At 43.2% G+C, this 23,712-nt stretch overlaps 2 protein-coding genes across 28 annotated transcripts in view; both read right to left on the reverse strand.

Annotated features, from left to right (window-relative positions):
* The window catches only part of PUM1 (pumilio RNA binding family member 1), a 52,857-nt gene extending 47,601 nt beyond the window's left edge, over positions 1–5,256 (reverse strand). For 6 of the 27 annotated variants that reach the window (XM_087970818.1, XM_087970813.1, XM_087970812.1 and 3 more), the window contains exon 1: positions 4,945–5,057. Coding sequence is in view for 12 of the 27 variants with exons in the window: in XM_087970811.1 (XP_087826937.1) it covers positions 4,720–4,774 (55 nt within the window). In the remaining 15 variants the exon portion in view is untranslated. Of the gene's footprint in view, positions 1–4,719 lie in introns of all 27 variants that reach the window. The other 21 variants (XM_087970804.1, XM_087970803.1, XM_087970799.1 and 18 more) reach the window with 10 other exon arrangements.
* A 14,561-nt stretch (positions 5,257–19,817) lies between these two features.
* NKAIN1 (sodium/potassium transporting ATPase interacting 1) overlaps positions 19,818–23,712 on the reverse strand; it is a 43,455-nt gene continuing 39,560 nt past the window's right edge. Inside the window, exons 6-7 of the mRNA XM_087970821.1 lie at positions 22,660–22,741; positions 19,818–20,450 (exon numbers count right to left, since the gene is read on the reverse strand). Coding sequence (XP_087826947.1) covers positions 20,441–20,450; positions 22,660–22,741 — 92 coding nt within the window. The 3' untranslated portion in view covers positions 19,818–20,440. The remainder of the gene's footprint in view (positions 20,451–22,659; positions 22,742–23,712) is intronic.

Here is a 23,712-nt window from a genome sequence, read left to right on the forward strand (position 1 = left end):
CACCCACTGAAATCAGAACTACTGTACTCTAATCAGTTTTTTGAAGTATAGCCAGCGAAATTGTCCTTGGGAAAGAAAGCCACAAAGTAAGTACTTCTACTACAGGCCTACAATTGAGGTAGTGAAGAATGGGGGCGAGGGAGTTACCTAAGGGGGAAAATCTGGAAAGCATACTGAGAAATTCCATTTCTTAAAATTATTTGGTAAATGAATAACAGTAAATAAATCACGCAAACAGCATGTATACTATTAATCAAATAAGAGAGCTGTCCTTGTTTTGTTCAAGTGAATTGTTCCTCTGAAACATAGTTGAACTTCAGGATATTCCACTGAGCTAAGGTGTGCATTATTACAACATGCAAAGTTTCGTGGCCCAGGAGTCTGAGCATTTTCCTGAAGATAGCTCGGTCTGACAAGTCACAAGAGAGATGCAATCAACAGACCTCTCATGATATCAATAAAACCTGGGGAAGCATCTTCACACCCTGTAAGATGCCACGATTCTTGCCACCGTATAGGGATATTACAATGGAATAGCAGACCTTTCTGGTTTTCTAATCTAAAGGACATGTCAATGAAATGCACTCTGGACAATCTCCGGGAGATTTAGGCAATGACTATTTGAGACATTCAGAATCCATGGCAGGTTATCTTTCACACCAGTTCCTACAGAACAATAGTGTGAGAGAACCACTGCCTTTCCACTCTGTTAAATTTCCTAAATCCACCAAGTTGCATGAAATGGTCTTCGGGCTGATTCATCAGAATTATTCTTTTCTATATAATAGAGGCAATCCAACAATTGCATATCACTACTGGGATTATCAAAAATCGTCATCCCTCCCCAATAACCCATTGGCCCATTCCACATGCCATTACTGGAACAATAAGAAAAAGTAAAGTAAGCAATTGCATAGAATTTCTAGAGCTTTCGGGAGGGATTTGATCTTATTTTGTTTCCATTGATATCCTCAGGGAGTTAACAGGATCCAGAGCACCTTTGGCTAAAAAGGAAAAAAAGAACTAATGTAAAAGGCAAATTGTTAGTAGGATTTTTTTTCAAGCCTGTGGTGGGGTATAAGCTGTTATGCATCAGTTGTTTCTTTACTGTATTTAGTGATACCAAGCTATTTGTTATTTATAGTCTTAATCTTTGTTAAAAATTTAAATGCTGTGAACAGCTTTGTCAACCTTTTAGATTGAAAATGAGATACAAAACATGAATGATTTGAGTGCTGTACATGGGCGTGGAAAGCTTATCTTGCAACTCTTGTTTAAAAATAATTTAAGAGGTTTTGAGATAATTTAAAAAATTAAAGTCAATATATTTTGCACTGCACTGCATTCAAGATTCTTGTGTTGCATTAATGCGCCTTGTCAATCCACCTGTCTCAAGATTTAAAGACAAATCCATATGACAAAAGACTATCTTACTACAAGAACAGTAGCAGCAACAATGAACATTCCAAGGTCGATTGGTGAAAACCAAAATTATCAATTCTTTCAGTGAGAGACTGCATATATTGAAAACGTTAAGGTTAAAAGTGTTGTTTTCTCTATATTCAAAATTGAAAGAAAAGCCTACGGCATTATAACAATTCCTAGCTACTGAAATAAAACATTTTCAGCATGTAGATTAACTCCATCTCCAGGCCCAAGTCAATAAATAGTGCTTGAGGGGGGAAAATACTAGTGAGTAGGTATATGTTTCTGCACACCTTCCCCTGTAAGTCCACTGCTTGTATGGATGTTTATATAGTATCAGTTCTATTCATGACCACGGAAAAGAAAGTGCCCCATGCAATGTTGTAGCTGCACTGTTGCTTGCAAAATTGTTAAGAAAACTAATTCTGTTGTCTTCTGGAGAACTGAAGAATACGATGCAATGGTTAGAATGTTAGCTAGAAACCCAGCTTAAATCAGCTCAGAACCTCAGATCATCTGGGGTGAGACATTTGCTCTTAGTCAACACCTACCTATCACATAGGACCACAGCTAAGATGACCACAAAAGACTCTGTAGGCTGCAGGAGTTATATGGAAAAAGAGTAGGCTAAACTATGATGATGGAGTTAGTCACTTTCTCCTCTGAATCTTAGCAAACATCAGTACTATCAACAGTCATTCAGCCATAGATTTTTATCTGCCATCCGCAAGGCATCCCAAAATGAGTAAGGATGACAAGTTTTGAAGAGCAAATGGGGAGCAGCATCACAGGAAAATTAAGTGTAAATTGTTTGTATCACCGCATGGAAATAGGTGACACTGAGCCTGATCATTGAGACAATTGAGAAGTGAACCCCTCATCACATGGGGGGTTGTTCATTTAGCCCATGTCTTTACCCCCTCTTTACAAAAAGACGTTATAATACACCTTGTATTTTTAGTTAGCCTTTATATTACAGTTATCAAGATGATTAATGGAATTAAATCTCCTGAAAAATTCTAGAACCTACGTAGGTAAGATTCACCTGTCATATGGTGTATATTTGACTAGAATGTCAAGGATGCTGTTGCCTAGAAATCAGAGGAATTGTTTAAACTCTATAGTCCACTGATGTCAAACGCAGGATATCATGTTGCTGTCATATGATCTTCCCTGACATTTTCCCCTTCAGGGAACTGGGGTGGGCGTGGCCTGCAAGTTTGACACCCCTGCTATAGTCCAACAAAAATGCAAAATTTTCCTCAAATAGGCACCCTAAAACTGACAGGTTACAATTCCCATCTACCCTAAATTGGCCTGATAACACCTGAAGAGCCCATCTAGGGCTTATCAACTATCCCTTATCAAAAATCCATTCCCATTAAGAGAAAATAGAACACTATCTTCTACTATCTTCATTTTTCACTCAACAAAATGATTTACATTAAAGTTGTGGTATACAATTTGAAACACATCATTTAAGAATATTACTACTCAGTATATTCAGGTCTTGTAATCACCACTGCCTTTTTAATTTCTCTACTTTGGGCCCCTAAATTGTTTTTGGTTTTGATTCAGTTTCTGGTGAGATTTATTTCTTGCTACCATAGATTTTAATGCATTCTTCAATAAAAAGTTATGCCTGCTACAAATTACCCAGTGTTAAGCTGGAACGGAAATTAAAACATGATCACAAAACCGATGGTGTATTAATATTTTGCTGAACAAAACCAATATTGTCTGGATTCACACAGGAAACCAAGCAACACTAAATAAATCACTTTACAGCTGAGCAAAATGTGAAGCTACACATAGCGCACATACAAACACACATATGTAAGAGCACTCATCTGTATGTGTATATACACACGAACAGTTTGAAATACTAAAAAATCAGTTTCTTAAAGAAAACAACTGCTTAAATAGTACATCTAAATGTAAAACTATACTTTGAAAGTCCTATACAAGAAAATGTTTTTTAAATGACTCGTCTAAATACCTGTAATTTAAACTTATCTTATCAAGCCATCAGAACTCTCTTTAGTGCAAAACCTGAAATCAGCTGTTTCCCCTCAAACTGCTTTCAAATTATATAACCTAAAAACACTGGATGAGAACCCAAAATAGTGGACTGATATAGGACATAATTCCACATACACAAACATGGGGAGTAAACAGGGCTGAATACAGTGGCAATCACTATCAGTAAACATTTACAGAATCAGGCTACATTGTTAAATGGTTGCTGAAATGCAATCTAAACAACTAAAAACTAACAAATCACACAAGTTTGTCCTGTTCAAACAAACATTTGATAAGTACAACAGGGCTGACTCCTGGATATGTACTGACTGCACCGTAAAATACTGCTATGCCTTTTCCGTACGACAAATTCACACAACAACAATAGGCCACCCGGTTCTCTTCTTTGTTTCCAAACTGCTTGGCCAAAACTAACTTGAAGCTGGAACAACTGAAGGCCTAGGAAGAGAAGAAAACAGCCTCCTGTTGCTGCTTCCTTACCGAACAAAACATAATTTTTTAAAGTTATATAAGTGAAGTCAAGAAAGAAAAACCTTCATTATTTCCCCCCAGTCCCCTTCATTTAGGGGAGGGAAAAAAATAAACTCAAGAGCACCCTTGTTTTGCCTTCTTAATCCCAAACATTACTTAAGTCAAAAAGCAATCCCAATTGTACATCCCACCAAGGGGCACAGCTTTAAATGGAGGGCAACTAGAATGTTTTAATTGTGAAGAGACCACCCCACCCAGCCCAAAGCTTAATTGATGACACACATACACCCCAAAAAAAAAAACCAGATAAAACTTTACTCTAAGAGCTTGGGCAGAAGTCACGTACTCCATTTCCTGCATATACAGCTCCTGTACATATTAATTAGGCATCACCTACCCGCCTTCCTCATCCCAGTTATTTTCCCTTGTCTTACTTTCCTCTCCTCCCCCGCCCCCCCCGCCGCCCCACCAACCCCACTTTCCTTTCAAAACCACGATGGAGTTGGAAGCCCCCTCCCACTCCAGAAATCAGCAAGCTGCTGCCTTTCCTGGCTTGTTTGGAAATAGTATCTAAAAGGCCAACCAAGCGTTCCTCCTCCCTTCCCCCAAAGAAAAGCGACGGGAGGAGGGTGGGGGGGAGGAAAGAAAGGAAAAATTAAAATAAAGCCAACCAAGCCTCAGTTGGGGAGCCTAGGGAAACCCACCCACCCTTTTCTTTTCTTAGGGTCGGTTGAACGGGGCAGCTGCCGTCTCCCCTTGTCCCCCAAAGAAGCGTCTCGCCTTTCTCTCCCCTTCCTGGAACAACAATAGAGGCCTTGCTCGGACTCGAAAACATGAACCAGGAACAAGCGCGAGGAAGAGCTTCGGCAAGAATTGCCCGCCCAAGGGCCGCCTTTCGGAGGACCCTCGCTGCCTCGGCCGAAGCCCTAGCCCCAATACGGCTTCACCGTCGGGCCTCCTGGGCTCCGGAGTCCCGTTCTAACCCACTTCGGTCCGGATACTCACGGGCGGAACGGTAGGATGAAGACGGATCTCAACGGCCCCCCCCTCCCCCCGGCCTCTAAGCTCTGGCTTTGCCGCTCCCCCTGCCTTTCACTTCAACAACATGGCGGCGCACTGGGGACTCGGGGAGGCGCGCTGCATTCTGGGAAGTTGAGGCTGGAGCGCGGAGAAGCTCGGCTGCCGCGGAGGGTCAGCCGCGGCACGGCGGCGGGATCCGGGTAAAGCGACGAAGAAAGGGGAGTGGCCTCTCGGCAGGGTTTGTTCCCCAACCAAGGGAGAAGTTGCATCGGATCTCTGAACATTCTTCGCACGGGCAATATACAATGCCGTTTGGGCGCTTTGCCAAGAGAAGATTGGGTTGGTTGGAGCTGGGTTTGTGTGTGTGTGTGAATGACCGATTGGAGTTGACAGAGGCGGGTTAACACAGGAATGCTGCATTCACAAATGCAGTGATCCAGGGCGGGTGGGGGGGGGGGCTGATCCCCTATTTCAGACAATACGTTGCAACACCGAGGGCTGCGCTGCAAACGAAATCCGCCCGCAGTCCTTGGTCCCAGCGAGTTACCGAAGTCTCCAGGGTCAACGAAAAGGAAGGAGACGGAGTGGACAGGTGGCTCGACAGGCAGAAAAACCCGAGAGGCTAAACGGCTCTCTTTGCCCGCAAGATACGAGCAAGGCTTGGAAGCTTTGATGAATAATAATTGCACTTGGGGGTGGGGGGAGTTTCACTCGGTGTTTTGCAAACTTGGCAACTTTTAAAGATGGGTGCACTTTTTTGGTAGTAAAATAATTACTACCAACTTGCCTTCCGTTAAGGACCTGTATACTGCACGGGTCAAAAAGAGGGCTATGAAAATATTTACAGACCCCTCACATCCCGGACATAAACTGTTTCAACTCCTACCCTCAAAATGATGCTATAGAACATGCACACCAGAACAACTAGGCACAAGAACAGTTCCCCCCCCCCCAACGCCATCACTCTGCTAAACAAATAATTCCCTCAACACTGTTCAGCTATTACAAAGTCTGCACTACGATTACTATTAATCTTCTCATCACTCCTTATCACCTCTCACTTGTGACTGTATGACCGTAACTTTGTCGCTTGTATCCTTACGATTTATATTGACTGTTTCCTAGTATGATTTGATTGCTTATTGTACCCTATAACTATTATTAAGTGTTGTACCTTATGATTCTTGCCTCTTGACGAATGTATCTCTTTTGTGTACACTGAGAGCATTTGCACCAAGACAAATTCCTTGTGTGTCCAATCACACTTGGCCAATAAAAAATTCTATTCTATTCTTCAACTCACAGAATTCCCCAGTTAGCATCCTGGTTTAAAGTCCAAACAGTATGGATCAAGCAGGCTGGGGGCATTCAAGTCCTTAGCAAGATTGTCTTCTCAGGAAGCAGAACTAGTCTGTAGGAACAGATATTTGTATATAGAAATTTTTGATGGCCTGCCTGGATGTTTTCCCAGGTTGTGGGGACAGAGTGATCCACGAGGTCCTGTTCTTCCAGTCAGTTGTGAGCTTTGTATACATATAGTTTTGTGTTTGGAACCTGCCCAGAATCGTGAAAGAATTAGGCAGCATTTGATGACATATGATGACACATGATATATCTAAAAATTAAAGGTTAGACTTTTGTCCAAATGCAGCTGGATGGGTTATAACAGGTTATAATAAACCTGGTTAAGGGTGTCATGTGAATTGAGCCATACTCAATGGAAAACACTAGTTTTATTGGAACAAAAGCCGCTCCAACTTCTTGCCTGTAAACAACCATCCAACACATTTGTTCTTTCACTGACAGAAGTCCATTCCATATTCTTGGTAGCAGAGGAAATCAGCTCCACCCAATTTATTTATTTTTTATTTTATTTATTTTGTGAAGCAATTATAAGATAACAGGTATAAGTATAAACATAGTTATGGATACATGAAATGGATACATACAAGAAAAATAAAAAAGAATAGGACAGGGGTGGTAGGCACATTGGTGCGCTTATGCATGCTCCCTTACCAGTTGAGACACGTTTCAAAATAACGAGCCCAACATGACACCATTCACAGTAGACTGAGTTGAGCATAGTGGGACGATGCCCAGTTTCTCCTGAGGCCTCAAGTGTGCAGAGTTGCTACTCTTACTCAGTAAACCAGTGTGATCTTGTTCAATTTCCTCCAACTTTGACAAGCTTCCTGCTTTGCAAATATGGGACTTGACATCCATACACAGCTTGTCAGTCAGCCTGTCACCATTTTTTAGGGAAAATATTTGCTAAATGCCTATCCAAATCCAGCTTCCAGATCCTCCTCCTGCAAACTTTCTTACCTGGAAGATAGGAAGGTGCTCACTTGATTAAACTTAGGAATCACAGATTAAAACAAAGGGTGAATACAGGTAACAAATAGTAATCTCTGCTTTCTAAATACCTTTCCTACGGAAATGGAACAGTAGCATTTTCCAATGAATATTAAACAATATTAGGATATTAATAGCAAGGGAGAATTGTAGTGTGGTGGCTAGGTCTCTTCAAAGCAAAAATCAAACTCCCCATATACACCGGTAACAGCATCTCCCAAAACTATTATTTTAAAAGAACTGTAGACCCAATACATCTCTAAAGAATCCAGATTGAAGTAAACTTATTACAGATAAGGACTGGGACTTAACTTATTGTGTGAACTTATATTGTGGGTGTCAAGCGTGTTTTTGTTTTGTTTAGTGTATTCCGTGGACGGATCTTAATGTGGTTTATTCTATGCATTATTACTAAAGCAAAGGGTAGGATAAACACGCTGTGTGAACAGGCATCTCTATCCAGTATACAAGATTCGGCTTCGAGTACACAATATGTATCTGTAACTTTAAAATAAAATAAAAAGGGGGGCGGGGCGGAGTTACACAAAGAAAGGTCCCTCTGGAAACCTCTTCGTTATAAACACAGATGGTCGATTTTGTGGGACTCCATGTCCCACCTTGCATTGCTTTTCCCGGATGTGAAAGTTGCACCCCTCCCATTGCCCCTGTGCATTCTGGGACTCGTAGTTCCTCCAAATATACGTCGAAGTTAAAGGAACCGTTCGTTGAAATCACCAGTTTGAAAGAAGAAAAGAAGGGTTATAAGCAAAACAAAAAAGCTACTCTTCATAAGGTTTCTGATTTCTTTACCACTCTGGTAACTTTACTTCTTAGCCCTTGATATTTGGAGGATCAGCACAGCAACAGAAATATACCCATTTATAACGCTGCAGAATTTTGGAACATCGTAATTCTATGGCTTGATAGCAAATCAATTTACGAAGTTTGTTTAAATGAATGCATGGAATAAATTATATTTTATTTCAAATAAAGAGCAGAGAGATGAAAATACTGCTAATTAGGATCTAGAAACCATTGACAGAATATCTATGATTTAATTTAAATTTGGAAATTTGCACATGGAAAACAACATACATACCACAGCCCATTGGCTGCATCTGTGGCTGTAGTTCTCTTTTTATTGTCCAGAGTGTTGAATATAAAAGATTATGTTGATTTCAGACTTTGGCTGTGTTCTCATGTACAAAGTCACAAACATCTTGTGTATTGTATGAGGCCAGAGAACTGGATTACAGGCGGGTAAGCATAGTAACAGAATATCCTAAAGCACTTGAGATTCTAGGCTTAAACAACCTTGAACTACGCTGACTAAGATTGGACTTAAGCATAGAACATAAAATCGTATGTTACATCTTACCAGTTAATGAATATTTCAGCTTTAACAACAACACAAAGCACACAACAGATATAAACTTAATGTAAACCACTCCAAACTCGATTGCAGGAAGTACGATTTCAGCCACAGAGTGGTCAATGTCTGGAACTCACTACCTGATTCTGTTATCACCTGCTCAAACCCCCACTCCTTTACCCTCAAACTAACCTCTATTGACCTTACCCCATTCCTAAGAGGTCTGTAAGGGACGTGCATAAGCACACAATCGTACCTACCTACCGTCCCTGTCCTATTGTCCCCAATTATTAGTTCCTATTTCTTGTATTTAAACATGTTTATTCTTGTTTCTGTTATATTATAAGCTTTTGACAAATAAATAAACAAACAAAGAATAAACAAACAAATAAATAAATAAATAGTGTGCAGACACTGCTGCTTTAATTTTACATAGGATAAACCCTAAGCCACTTCCGGCTTTATAGAGAAAGGTTCCTCAAATTTATTTTATTTATTTATTTATTCAGTTTATATAGCCACCTATCTCACTTCTGTGACTCTGGCTGCTTATGATGAAAACATAAATGGTATCCAAGAACCCAAAACATAAAGCAACCATACAAACAATGTAAAATGTTAAAAACAATCTAAAAAGCCAAAAAATACAGTCACCAGGAAAAACACAGTCATTCAACAACACCTGTCATTTCAGGGGCTCACACTGCTTTCTAATCCCCAGGTGAGATGGCAAAGCCAGATCTTCATACCCTTCCCCGAAAGCCACCACGGTTGGGGGTCAGTCTGATCTCATGGTCAACACCTGCCATGCAAATCCCATCAAGCCAGTCTAGGTTTAATGTTTCAGACTCTGCCCTCCTCAAAGTCTGTAGAGATTCCCAGTCATCCAGGTCAAGGTTGTAGCGCTCCTGGTTTCTGTAGTCTGCAATTTTTTTCTCTACTTTTAGCTATACAGTTTGGGATGAACACCCTTTGAATGGTCTGGGCATAGGAATGGATTTCCAGAGAAAAACTGCAGACTACAGGAATCAGGAGCGCTACTCAAGTGACCCTGAGGACACGGATAAACCTCCAAGTGCTTCAACAAGCACCCTCTAAAACAGGGGTGTCAAACTCATGCCATCACGGCAGCGTCACGTGACATATCGTAACTTTTTTCCCCTTCGCTAAACTGGACAGGGGCGGGGCCAGTACATGATGCATCCAGCCTGCAGGCCGCAAGTTGACACCCCTGCTCTTGTTGGAAGAATTATCCTTCTGGGTTCAGTTCCAAGTGGGGAAAAAGACACTGGAAACATGGAGGCTGTTTGGAAAGATGGTTTAATGGTGGACAGGACCACATGCTCTGGATGAAGAAAGAAGGAAAAAGGGCTGAGATGCTGAGAGACCCGTAGTTTTATAACCTCTGTTGGGCCCCACCTTAGTGTTTCCTGTTCCTGTGCAAGAAATGTATCCCATTGGCTGTCAGATTCCCGGGGGCGGGGTCTTAGCTAACTTTGTAGGCTTTATCTGGACCTCCTGAGTGCTGGCTGATGCAATCTTCCTAGGCCATGAGGTGAGATGGGTAGAGGGCTTTGTTATGTAGAATACTCTGGCCCAGGCCTTAATGGCCCACCCATTAACAAATGTGGGAAGTGAGCTTCTGCTTCTGAAGTGAGTTTCTGCTCCTGAGTTTCTACTCTTTTTAGGGGAAATAGTCTGCCTTTTTAATATTTCCCAGTATATTTCATTTTTCTAGGAGAGGGAAGGGTGCTAGCTTCCTACACTCTAAAAGGATGCAAATGACCAGCTGTCTGCAAAGAAGATAAATCCTTCCATTCCCCACCATCCAGTCAGAGCTGAAGAAGCTTCTTGGATGAGAAGCGAAACGTCTTCAAAAGAAAAAACAGGAAAGTCCAGTTGCCTCCTGAAAAAAAGTCGCCTTTGGGACTTGGCTTCTCAACTGCTTACCACTGCTGTTTCTGCCTCCAACTCCATGAAAGGCAATTTGAACATAGAAATTTCGTTGGCTGATGATGAAGTTGCAAAGCCAATACTAAGAAGTAAAAAATATTGTCCCGCTCCCAGTATAACAACTACTTCCGCTACTACAAATTTCTTATTCCTACTCCACACGAGAGAAAAAATAAATTGTTGCACATGTGCACACAAACACATACCTGTGTTCTTTTTTTCACTTTGTGCTTATTCTTCCGATTTGTGGATTTGCTTCTCTGATTTGTAGATCCCATCAGAGGAAGCTACAGATCTATTCAACCAGTGTGGCACAGTGCTGAAGTGTTGCACACCCAATTTTAAATCGACTCTTAGTTGAACTGTTCACAGTGCTAGCAGTCCGTATCTCTCACGAATGAAGGCAAATATATGTGTCCCAGGATAATGTTGCAGGATCCAATCTGGGTCGGTCACCAGGATCAGAGGTTACTGTCATCTAGTAGAAGAGTGTCTAAATCACATCTTGAAATACGGGCATGGAGACTGGGTGAAGGTTCTTCTCTGTCCTTCTCACGTAATATTATGTGGGGAAAACCTTGGAGACTGGGCCAAGAGAGACTGCCGAGCGAATGAATGATCAGTTAAGAGACAGCATAGCCAACAGTTGGGGCAAGAGACTCTGAAGAGATCCTAGTTTCTTGAGCAGTAAAGGAGACAGAATTGGAGGGAAATCATACTTTCAGATTTGCAAGATTCTGTCAATGTAGCTTTACATTAAAGTAGAATCAGGTCATCTGGTTGTTTCTTGTCTGATTTCAGCCCCAAATAATTCCAGAGTGTACTTTAAACCTGAAGTAAATGTGCACAAGACAGAGGCTCAAAGTGAACAGGACAAATTCTCAAAGTACCTATTTTGAATGGGCTTTCAAGATTAGCAGTGCTTATGATGAATTAATTAATTTAGATGAGAGACGGACCCTCCCTCCAGATAGTTAGGACAGAGATCACACAAGGGTTGGTCATGGAATATGCTGGCTGGCAATGATGGGCAGTGAAGCCAAAATAATACGGAGGGGGTATTATACTGGTGGACCATGAGAAAATTTTGGTGGGCCTTAGAGAAATCTCACCCCCAGAGCACTCCCTCAAAGCAACAATCCAGGCTGCACAGAAATACAAGGTTGTACCGCCCACATGGCCCGTGGGAACCCTCCCCACCCACTCACTCCTTACCCAGCAAACTTGCCTGCTAAGTTGCTATTTTTCCGACCATCAGCTGTTCTGCTGTGCCGGGAGATTTAGATTAACTAGGAAGCAGGAAATGGTTGGATTTCTTGCTTTCTAGCTAGTCTTTAGATCTTCGGTTCTGCTTTTAAGCACAGCCGAACCTCCCTTAGGACTAAAGGTTCTATTGTTCAGTGCAGACTCACCGCAAGCAAATTTTATGTGACAGACTGAGCTAGCCGAGGGCAGATAGATAGTTCACTGAATGATTCTGTGAGCAACTCAATTTGCCTACCTGCTTTGTCTGATTCGGGGTAAAAAATGCTCTTTTTTATTAAAAAAATTCAATATTTACATACATGGTGTGTTGTGAGTTAATTTTGTGAGTTTGCTTGCAAGCAAATTTTATGTGACAGACTGAGCTAGCCGAAGGCAGATAGACAGATCACTGAATTATTCTGTGAGCAACTCAATCTGCCTGCCTGCTTTGCCTAATTTTGGGTAAAAGTTGCTCTTTTTTAATAAAAAAATCAATATTTGTATAAATATTTATAATATTTACATACAAGCCATGCCCAGCAAGTCACATGACCAAAGCACACCCACAAATCAGGCCACACCCACAGAACTGGTTAGTGGTCCCTGGGATTTAAAATTATGAGTTTGGTGGTCCCTGAGGTCCAAAAGTTTGGCAACCCCTGAATTAGACTGTTCAGAAAAGGGGGGAAATAGGTGCAGGAAGCTAAATTTTACTGTTGTTATATTGTGAGTTCTATGTCAAAATTAGCTTGCATTCTAAGCACTTAAACCAGGAGTCAAGTTTTTCAGTTCTGTGTACAATATTAAATACTAGCTCGATACCCATGCTTTGCTACAAAACTATGTGGTGTGGCTTAGTTTTGGGGGAAGAAAATAAGGGTGGGGGGGTTGAAATCTGCCTCTGCCTACCAGCATCCGTCAGTATTCATCTGGCTAGTGTCCTGTCAGTGTGTGAGTTGAGGGCTGTTTGGAAATTGAAGCAGTATTTGTGTGTGAGCAAGGAGACGACAGCAAGGTGCCTGGGTGTGGCTTAGCTCAACTGTTCTGTACTAAAGCTGCTTGCTGCTGTAAAACTAAAACTGAAACTGAAACTCCGCTCCTCTGCTTGTGTTTTGCATTTGGAACAGATTTCTTTTCAGGTGGGGAGGGGGAGTAGAATTCCTTAGCACCAGAGCGTGTTAATAATAATATACAAAATACTAATGCTCTGATGATCATTTCGAAAAATCCTTTCTTAGTGAGCACCTAGAAGCCAAGAGGAACATACGTGCCACATGTCAAGTTTGTAGGCTTTACGGTTCTGGAGATTTTGTGATGATTCGTGAGTGGTATTTCACTTTTATATATATAGATTGGTCTACCCAGTGCAAAAACTGAATAGGATAAAGTATCTTGTTCCTCAAGGATTGAGTAGGATAAAGCATCAAGAAAGAGGATGCCTGCAGTCACTGTGTCAGGGAATGTCTTTATTTTTCAGTCGACCATGTAATCGTACATTACCTTTTTTAACGTTTAAAAGTTTTCAATCCTGGGAATTGAAGTCCCCACATCTTAAAGCTGACGCAAATTTGAGAAACACTGCACTCCACTGTTCAATCAAGGGTGCACCCTCTACCCTGTGAAGAATTATTCCAACAGAATACTTCAGTAAGGATATTGCACCAGATATATTTAAGGAAACAGGAGAAATCTGACATCACGCTGATTTTCTATTGCTTTTGAGAAATTTCAAGCAGCTTTTCAATCATCCACAGGAAATCTGGCAAGACCGCCATCCCAAAAGGGAACAGGTACAATTTATTTTATATACAGGTAGCCCTCGATTTACAACAGTCCGTTTAGTGACCAAAGTTACATCACTGAAAACAAGTGACTTGTGACCATTTTTCGCACTTACGGCCATTGCATTTGCTCACCATGGTCCGGGGATCAAAACTCAAGACCCTTGGCAACTGACTCATATTTATGACAGTTGCAATGTCCTGGGGTCATTCTATCATCTTTGATTACCATCTGACAAGGCTCGGTGGTTGGAGTGCAGTACTGCAGGCTACTTCTGCTGCCTGCTGGTTGCCTGCAATTTGGCAGTTCGAATCTCACCAGGCTTAAGGTTGTGACTCAGCCTTCCATCCTTCCAAGGTTGGTAAAATGAGGAGCCAGATTGTTGGGGGAGGTTAACAATTGCAGTGATTCGCTTAACCAGGGCAAGAAAGGTTGTAAAAATGGGGCAAATCTCACTTAACCTCTCGCTTAATGACAGAAATTTTGGCCTCAATTGTGTTTGTAAGTGGAGGACTACCCGTACATCCCACCTTTCCACCAAGAAAACATAGAGCTCTCCCCAATTCCCCCCCCCCCCCATGAAAGCCCTGCTGAGTATATGAGAAACAGTAAGAGGCCCATGTTATCCAGGAGCAGTGGTGGGACTCAAATAATTTTAACAACCGGTTCTCTGCCCTAATGACCGGCTGGGTGGGCATGGCCAGGGGTGTGTGACAGGCAGCACACGGCCTCCTGCACCCCCATGGGGGCAAAAACGGGCCATGGGGGGGGCACACACACCCGTGCCCCATTTTGGGCCTAGTAGGCCTCCCTGCACTTACCTGGGAGCCAAAACGGCGAGCCTGGGGACTCCTGAAAGGAGTGGGGTGGGAAGAGGCCAGGCCAGCAATTTAGCAACCGTTTTGGCCAGTGGTGTGAACCAGCTGAATCCCACCACTGACCAGGAGGATCCATGATTAAGGTTAGATTTCATGTTTAGAAGACATTGAAAAGGAGGTGCAGAGGGCAGTTCAGCATAACGTTATGCTTGTGCAGTCTGGCACATCAGTAAGAGTCGGGGACACCGTTTCAGAGAAAGTTTTTTTAAGAAGGTCAGAGCAGGGATGGGGAACTTCTGACCACTCCGATGCCAAAAATGCCCCTTATCCTTTTCCCCCCTATGGCCATGCTAATGGCTTCCACGGTAGTTCAGAAATATCAGGGCCTCGGGAACATGGCATGCCTTATCTATCGCTGGTATCGAAACAGCAGAAAGACTTGGGACACCCTCTTTTAATCTATTTATCCATTGTTCCTTCACAGCGCCTGGTCCATCCTTCCACTACGGACTTACGGCCAGAATAAGAGCCCCAAATTTCTGTCGCTAAGTGAAACGTTCATTAAGGGAGTTTTGCTCCATTTTGCAATCTGGCTTGCCACAACTGCTAAGGAAAATCACTGCAGTTGTTAATTTAGTAACACTGTTGTTAAGTGAATTTGGCTTCCCCGTTGACGTTGCTTGTCAGGTCACCAAAGAGGAAATCACATGACTAGGACACTGCAACCATCGTAAATATGAATCAAGTTGCCAAGTGTCTGAATTTTGATCATGTGACTACGGGAAGCCTGCAATGGTGTGTGGAAAACAGTCATAAGTCCTTTTTTTTTCAGCACCGTTACAACTTCAGTCATTAAATGAACTCTTGTAAGTTGAGGACTACCTGTAATTCCTTCTAGTGGGGAAAAGAGACACTTGCAGAAATGCAAGTGTCTGCATGCCAAGGGCATATTACTTGGGAGTAATGAAACGGTTGCCCCAACACTACCCACTTTCTCTTTTGCACACATGGTACTCCAGGATTCAGTTGGGGAGATGGGGTGGGGGAAATTGGAAGGAAAGTATATTTTTTCCCCAAATTTCAGAAAGATCCTGATTCTCGTGAAGCCCAACTGACCACCAGTTTAGGAGATGTTATGATTCACTGCCTATCTTCAGAGCGATTTGTACACTGCTCAAAAAGTTAAAGGGAACACTTAAACAACACAATGTAACTCCAAGTCAATCACACTTCTGTGAAATCAAACTGTCCACTTAGGTAGCAACACTGATTGACAATCAATTTCACATGCTGTTGTGCAAATGGAATAGACAACAGGTGGAAAGCATAGGCAGTTAGCAAGACATCCCCAATAAAGGAGTGGTTCTGCAGGTGGTGACCACAGACCACTTCTCAGTTCCTATGCTTTCTGGCTGATGGTTTGGTCACTTTTGAATGCTGGCGGTGCTTTCACTCTAGTGGTAGCATTGAGACGGAGTCTACAACCCACACAAGTGGCTCAGGTAGTGCAGCTCATCCAGGATGGCACATCAATGCGAGCTGTGGCAAGAAGGTTTGCTGTTTCTGTCAGTGTAGTGTCCAGAGCATGGAGGCACTACCAGGAGACAGGCCAGTACATTAGGAGACGTGGAGGAGGCCGTAAGAGGGCAACAACCCAGCATCAGGACCGCAACTTCCACCTTTGTGCAAGGAGAGACAGGAGGAACACTGCCAGAGCCCTGCAAAATGACCTCCAGCGGGCCACAAATGTGCATGTGGCTGCTCAAACGGTCAGAAACAGACTCCATGAGGGTGGTATGAGGGCCCGACATCCACAGGTGGGGGTTGTGCTTACAGCTCAACACCATACAGGACATTTGGCATTTGCCAGAGAACACCAAGATTGGCAAATTCGCCACTGGCGCTCTGTGCTCTTCACAGATGAAAGCAGGTTCACACTGAGCACGTGACAGACGTGACAGGGTCTGGAGATGCCATGGAGAATGTTCTGCTGCTTGCAACATCCTCCAGCACGACCAGTTTGGCAGTGGGTCAGTAATGGTGTGGGGTGGCATTTCTTTAGGGGGCCGCACAGCCCTCCATTTGCTCACCAGAGGTAGCCTGACTGCCATTAGGTATCGAAATGAGATCCTCAGACCCCTTGTGAGACCATATGCTGGTACGGTTGGCCCTGGGTTCCTCCTAATGCAAGACAATGTTAGACTTCATGTGGCTGGAGTGTGTCAGCAGTTCCTGTAAGACGAAGGCATTGATGCTATGGACTGGCCCGCCCGTTCCCCAGACCTGAATACAATTGAGCACATCTGGGACATCATGTCTCGCTCCATCCACCAATGCCAGGTTGCACCACAGACTGTCCAGGAGTTGGAGGATGCTTTAGTCCAGGTGTGGGGGGAGATCCCTCAGGAGACCATCCGCCACCTCATCGGGACCATGCCCAGGCGTTGTAGGGAGGTCATACAGGCACGTGGAGGCCACACACACTACTGAGCCTCATTTTGACTTGTTTTAAGGACATTACATCAAAGTTGGATCAGCCTGTAGTGTTTTTTTCCACTTCAATTTTGAGTGTAACTCCAAATCCAGACCTCCATGGGTTGCTAAATTTGATTTCCATTGATAATTTTTGTGTGATTTTGTTGTCAGCACATTCAACTATATAATGAACAAAGTATTTAATAAGAATATTTCATTCATTCAGATCTAGGATGTCTTATTTTTGTGTTCCCTTTATTTTTTTTTGAGCAGTGTATTTTGAACATAACAATTGTGGAAAGAATACCTAGCTAAATGGAAACCCTCTCTCAGCCAGTCCTCTGGATGATCGTAGTTTCAAGACACAAGCCGACAAACATCGGGATTTGAAGTATTTTAATTTGTACAAGTAACGCACATCCCATCTGGCAAGAACAGTCAAATTCCGATCCAGGTTAGTGCTGGGAGTGTTGGCCTTCCAGCTCACTTTATAGCAGGGGTCTCCAACCTTGGCAACTTTAAGACTTGTGGACTTCAACTCCCAGAATTCCTCAGCCAGCAAAGCTGGCTGAGGAACTCTGGGAGTTGAAGTCCACAAGTCTTAAAGTTGCCAAGGTTGGAGACCCCTGCTTTATAGTATTACCCTGCCCATCTAATTGCAACTAGCTCCTGCAGACCGCCCTATCCCAGAACCCCAAGTATCCCTGATCAACTAAGGCAGCTATCCATAGGTTATCTCCGTATTTCACATCCTGCTGCCCAGTCCGTCCCTATTCCGTCCCTATACCTAATACCGATCCCCCTCTAATCCCTATGTCCACCCCTTGGTATGAAAGGAAAAATCCACCCCTCCGGCAGGAGCCGGAACACTCCCAAAGTGCTTGGTTGTGGTGGGGTGTTGAACCAGAGTTCCCCACAGCCATTGACTCCCAGCCAGCATCATAGGTGATTCCCCTACGTGTCCACTGCACAGAGGAAACATCAGGGAATGCGTTTCTGGTGGGGTCTGAGGTTAGTACTATGGTTGCTGGCAGGCTCCAAGGTTAGCACCGTTGTTTACGGAACCTAACACCCCGGGCAAGAGGGTGTGGGATCATTTTTAATCAAGAGTTTTGCACCCCAAAGATTATCATGGGCTGGAAATATTGGAAGGTACTTCTGCACGGGACTAACACAAAACCCTTTCCCAAATACAGGTAATTCTCAACATTCATTTAGAGACTCTTCGAAGTTGTAACAGCACCGAAAAAAGTGACCTGTGACCATTTCTCACACTTATGACCGTTGCAGCATCCTCATGGTCACGTGATCAAAATTTGGAAGCTTGGCAACTGGGTCCTATTTTTGATGGTTGCAGTGGTTGCAATGTCCCAGGATAATGTGATCATTTTCTGCGGTCTTCTGACAAGCAAAACCAATTCATTTTACAACCAAGTTGCTCACTTAACAGCTGTGGCAAGAAAAATCCTACAATGGGGCAAAACTCATTTAAAACTTGTCACTCAGCAACGGAAATTTTGGGCTCAATTATAGGTAGTATTGGGGCTGCCAAAGTAGGTCTCCCGGGAGAGTCAGAATGAGGCAACACCAACAAGTTGCTTCATTTCCACTTTCGGAAGGGGAAGGCTGGGGAATTCTGGGAGTTAAAGCCCATGTTGAAAAACACTGATTTAAAATGAGTGTTTTTAAATTTTAAAAGGATAGTTCTACAAGGGAGAGGGGATAAAAATGGAAGACTGATTTGCCAAGATGTGACTTGGCTTTTGCTAGTGAAGTTAGAAACAAGGGGAGCCCATCCTCTGATTGCCATATGGAACTGCAGATTACAACAGTCTCTCTCAAACTTGGTAATATGAAGATGTAGGGACTTCTACTCCCAGAATTCCCCAGCCAGCATGCTAGCTGGGGAATTCTGGGAGTTGAAATCCCTACATCTTCAAAGTTGCCAAGGTTGAGAAAATACTGGATTAGAATCTGCAGTGTAGTAGCCACGGGTTCCTAGGCCATCCACCACACAACCAAAAGATGCTCATCCCCATTAAAATATTTAAAAACAAACAAACAGAAAGGGTTGAGCTTTCATGTATCCATACATTCTGCAAGACTTCAGCTTCTTTATGTGGAATCAATGGATTTCCAGAGCTGCTTTGCAAGATCTCAGGACAACTGTTGAAATATTGCAAAGAGTTATGGGAGCTCCTCTGGCAGAGCCTGAAGCCAGAACAAGATTACCTACTCGTCATCCCTGATCACATGACCTTCAACCACAGGGGGCTACACAGAAGACACTTGTAGCCCCTTTACAAAAGGAATCCCAAATTTCCAAAACAGTTTATACAACGATCTTCAGCCATCATAACTCCTCTTCCTAAGAACACCATTTTCCACTTCCAGAATCAAGAAGTTTTCATCTCACGCTTTTTTAGTGGAAGAGAGTGGTGTCCTCTGAAGAGAAACAAACCACGCTCACCCAAATAGACATCCATCTGGCGTTATCTTTCTGATAAAAGGAACGATTTCTGCCAACGGATGTGTTTAACTGATGTTCTTTAACTGTTGTTTTGATTAGGTTTTTCAGGGGGTCCTCTTAGAGCCTACATTATCAGCCACAAATGAGTGGGGACACCCACTTTTTTCTCACTCTTTTCTCTCTCTGCCTTTTCTCTCCCTTCCTTTTAACCTGAAAGTTGGGTTGGAAGAGAAAATTCTGGCTGTACGTCAGAAATGGAATGCTTCTGAAGTAGATTTGGAGGCAACCAGGTGGTCCCTAGTTTCAAAGACGAAGCAGCTTAGAAAATATTCACTAAACGGTGGAGTACACGTTACAGATTTCAGACCCTAGCCCACTTTCCTTTCCATTACCCACCTTTTTTATTTCATGTTTCATTCATTTACTCCTTTACTCCTTTTCGTTATTGCAAAATATTGCAACCTACAGATTAACGCACACTGAAAGTCATTTGCTCAGACAAGACGTGACCCAAAATTATTATTATTTTTTTAGAAAAACCAACGAACGAACGAAAAATCTGACCAAAAAAAAAAAAAAAAAAAGGATCTCGCTTAGAAAAAGATTCTTCCCCACATCTTGGAGACAAGAATAAGATCACAAGTTTGGAGGATTGGCCAGTGCGAACCAGTGACAGTACACAACTTGGCCAGTAGGTGGAGTCCTGAGCTTGTTTTGGCTCCGAGGTCCTTTTAAGCAGAAACTGTTAGATTTGGAAAAACAGTGTTGGTCAAAGTTTCCCCAATGGGTTCATGATTCTTGCTTAAGTACCAAACGAAAGGCATTAACGGATGAGAAGGACAAGATGGAGTCACCGTAGTTGTCCCCCTGGGAACACCAAATCTCCAGCAGAACTGACAACGGCCTTGAAAATGCTTTGCCCTACTCCATTTATCTTGGTGGCTTGGTGTTGTTATTGTGGTTTGCAAACATCCCCAAAGGCTTGTTCATTGTAGGTAGGCAAGGAAGCAATTATCCAGAGCTAAAAAAAGAACAACAGAAGACCAGTGACATAAGATTATTTCTTCTTGAACACTTCCAGTGATGGATCCCCTCAAAAGTCCAGAAGTAAGTGGTTCCACTGATTGTACTCATTGTCAGAAAATTTCTCCTTAATTATAGGTTGCAGCTCTCTTTAATGACCTTCTACCCATTACTGCTTGCCCTGCATCCAGGTGCTTTGAAGAGTCAGTTAACTCCCTCTTCTCTGTGACAACCCCTCAAGTACTGGAAGACTGCTATTATATCTAGTGGTGGGATGCAACCGGTTTAACAACCGGTTCAGTGAGCGTGCGCTTTGCTAGAACTGGTGCGAACCGGTAGAATCCCACCACTGATCATATCACCCCTAGTCTGGTGGGACAGTGGTGCAATGGGTTAATGGTGCTGGAACTGCTGGCCAGAAATGGCCTGCACTCTGGCAGTTCGAGCCTGGCTCTGTGAGACAGGGTGAGCTCCTACTGCTCGCTCCCCAGCTCCCGGCCACTCAGCAGTTCGAAAGCATGCAATATTGCAAGTAGATAAATGGGTACCACTTCAGTGGGGAAAACTTAATTGCATTCATGTGTGGAGCGAGTGAAAGCTGGTGCTCCACACATGAATGCAATTAGGACCTGGCTGGATGTGAGGCAAGGCAATGCAACATGAGATGAGGCGAGACCAGCAGGGTAGAGCCAACCAGCTGAGTGCCGCTAGTCAGCTGGTGTTTGCCCCCTGAGTGCACCAAGGATAGGCACACAAGCACTGAACCAAATGAACTAATAATTTGGGCTGTCAGGTCTGCATTGTCAGATTTCTCTGACATTGTATCATCATTTTCTTTTAATGACCCCGTAATCCCTTGCAAGGTGGCATCTGGGCAACTAAATGGAGCTGAATGTTTACTGGCCGGTTGCCCTACCTGTTGCCAATGCAGAGTTTTGCTCAGCAGATATATTCTCATAGTGCCCAGAGAGAAATATCTGCCTCTACCTAGGATGAAACTCACAGCCTCCTGATCGTGAGACAACAGCTCCACCTCTAGGCACTACTCTTCTCTGACATTGTATGCCATGTGCTAAAGGAGTAGGCCATGGCACAAGACTGACAGTGGCACATGAGCCTGCAAATGGCCCATCCCAACCTGTCCATCCTCCATCCTAGCAGAGATGCATTTTCAGACTTGCAAAGTTCTGGTAATCAACCTTACTATAAAGGTACAGCTAGTACTCCCAAGTATCCTTTTTGCCTGGACTGTCTCACACATCTCTCCCTCCTCCCCTTTACAGTCCAAGAAACTAAGGAGGGTCTCTTCTGAGACATTGGCCAAGCTCCCATTCTTTCTGCAGGCTCAGCTGCCTCTTATCTATTGTCTAGTCTGCAGCCTTTCCTCCTGTCTCCTAAGGTCAGTACCCCACGCCATTACATCTACTCATAAAGGTAGGGTTCAATCTTTTCACTATTTCTGAAGAGTCAGAGCAAATGCAAGAATACCGCACCATTTGAGAAGAGAGGCCAATGTAGGAGATGACCAGACTGAGCCTGAGGGAGGAGTCAAATGCATCATCAGTCTCGAATCTTTTCATGCCCGCAAGAGATCTAAGTCCAGCCCACTGGAATTCCACTGACTCTTAAAAATAAAGGTTCCCCTCACACATACGTGCTAGATTTTTCTGGCTCTAGGGGGCGGTGCTCATCTCCATTACAAAGACGAAGAGCCAGCGCTGTCTGAAGACGTCTCCATGGTCATGTGGCCAGCATGACTAAATGCCAAAGGCGCACGGAACGCTGTTACCTCCCCACCAAAGGTGGGCCCTATTTTTCTACTTGCATTTTTATGTGCTTTCAAACTGCTAGGTTGGCAGAAGCTGGGACAAGTCATGGGAGCTCACTCCGTTATGCAGCGCTAGGGATTCAAACCGCCAAACTGACGACCTTTCTGATTGACAAGCTCAGTGTCTTAGCCACTGAGCCACCCTGATGACTCTTATCTACTGCCAATTTGCTTTGACCATTAGTAGTTCAATTCTTACAGACAGCTTAAGTTTGCAATAAACCCTTATATACATTTGAACCAATCTTTTCTGAGCTTGATAGCCATTGCCCCACACTGTCCGGTATGTGGTTAGGGAAAGGGAAGGAAAACTACTTTACTGTAGTTCTTCCAAAGGCCTGGTGGGGAAGCTGGGTCTCAATTTATTAAAGCCACTTACGTGTATAAAGGCTGCAGCTGCAGGTGTGACATCTTTTGTGGTGCTTGGTAGCCGTAGGAATCAAACCCTCCAATAAAATCAACTGTGGGGTGAAAAGACAAGAGGGAGATTGGTCTGGCAAACAGCTAGACAAATTAGTGGTCATTATCATACTCAAAAGTAATCATTTAAATCAGGGTTCTCCAACCTTGGCAACTTTAAGCCTGGAGGACTTCAACTCCCAGAACTCCCCAGCCAGCTTTGCTGGCTGGGAGTTCTGGGAGTTGAAGTCCTCCAGGCTTAAAGTTGCCAAGGTTGGAGAACCCTGATTTAAAGACAATTGCAATAAAACACCCAGCATGCTGGCTGGGAAATTCTGAGAATTGAAATTCACACATCTTAACATTACCCAGTTTGAAAAACATTGTTGTAAAAGAACCAGAGATTTATTTAAGTTGCCAAGGCAGATATTCATGGATGAACCTCAAATATTTTTCTAGCAATTTATCGCTTCCTTCAACTATTGGTGTGCAGGGGGCAAAAAGTTCAGTTTAGGAATTCCCATTCCTTCCTTCACCTTTTTTTTTTTAATTGTTTGTTTGTTTGCACTGATGGGCGCATTAAAAATTCCCAGTCACTGAACTCTCAAATGATCAAGAAGCAAGTTGGGTTTGCAGAAACAAGCAAAGAAACAAAGCCATTTACAGACAGACCTCGATTGACGACAATTGAGCCCCAAATTCCTGTTGCTAAGCGAGACATACGTTAAGTGAGTTTTGCCCCATTTTTTTTGCATTTTCTTGCCACAGTTGTTAAGTGAACCACTGCAGTTCTTAAGTTAATAACCTGGTTGTTGAGTGAATCTCGCCTCCCCATTGACTTTTCTTGTCAGAAGGTTGCAAAAGGGGATCATGTGACCCTGGAAAGTTGCAAGCATCATAAATATGAGTCAGTTGTCAAGTATCTGAATTTTGATCATGTGACCCTGTGGATGCTGTAATGGTAGTGTGAAAAATGGTCATGTTGCTGTTTCAATGTTGTTGTAACTTTGAACAACCACTACATGAACGGAGT

This window comes from Notechis scutatus, chromosome 8 (assembly GCF_049901735.1).
Source record: "Notechis scutatus isolate UNSWTSFEM ecotype Mainland chromosome 8, rNotScu1.2, whole genome shotgun sequence".
NCBI classification, from domain to species: Eukaryota; Metazoa; Chordata; class Lepidosauria; order Squamata; family Elapidae; genus Notechis; species Notechis scutatus.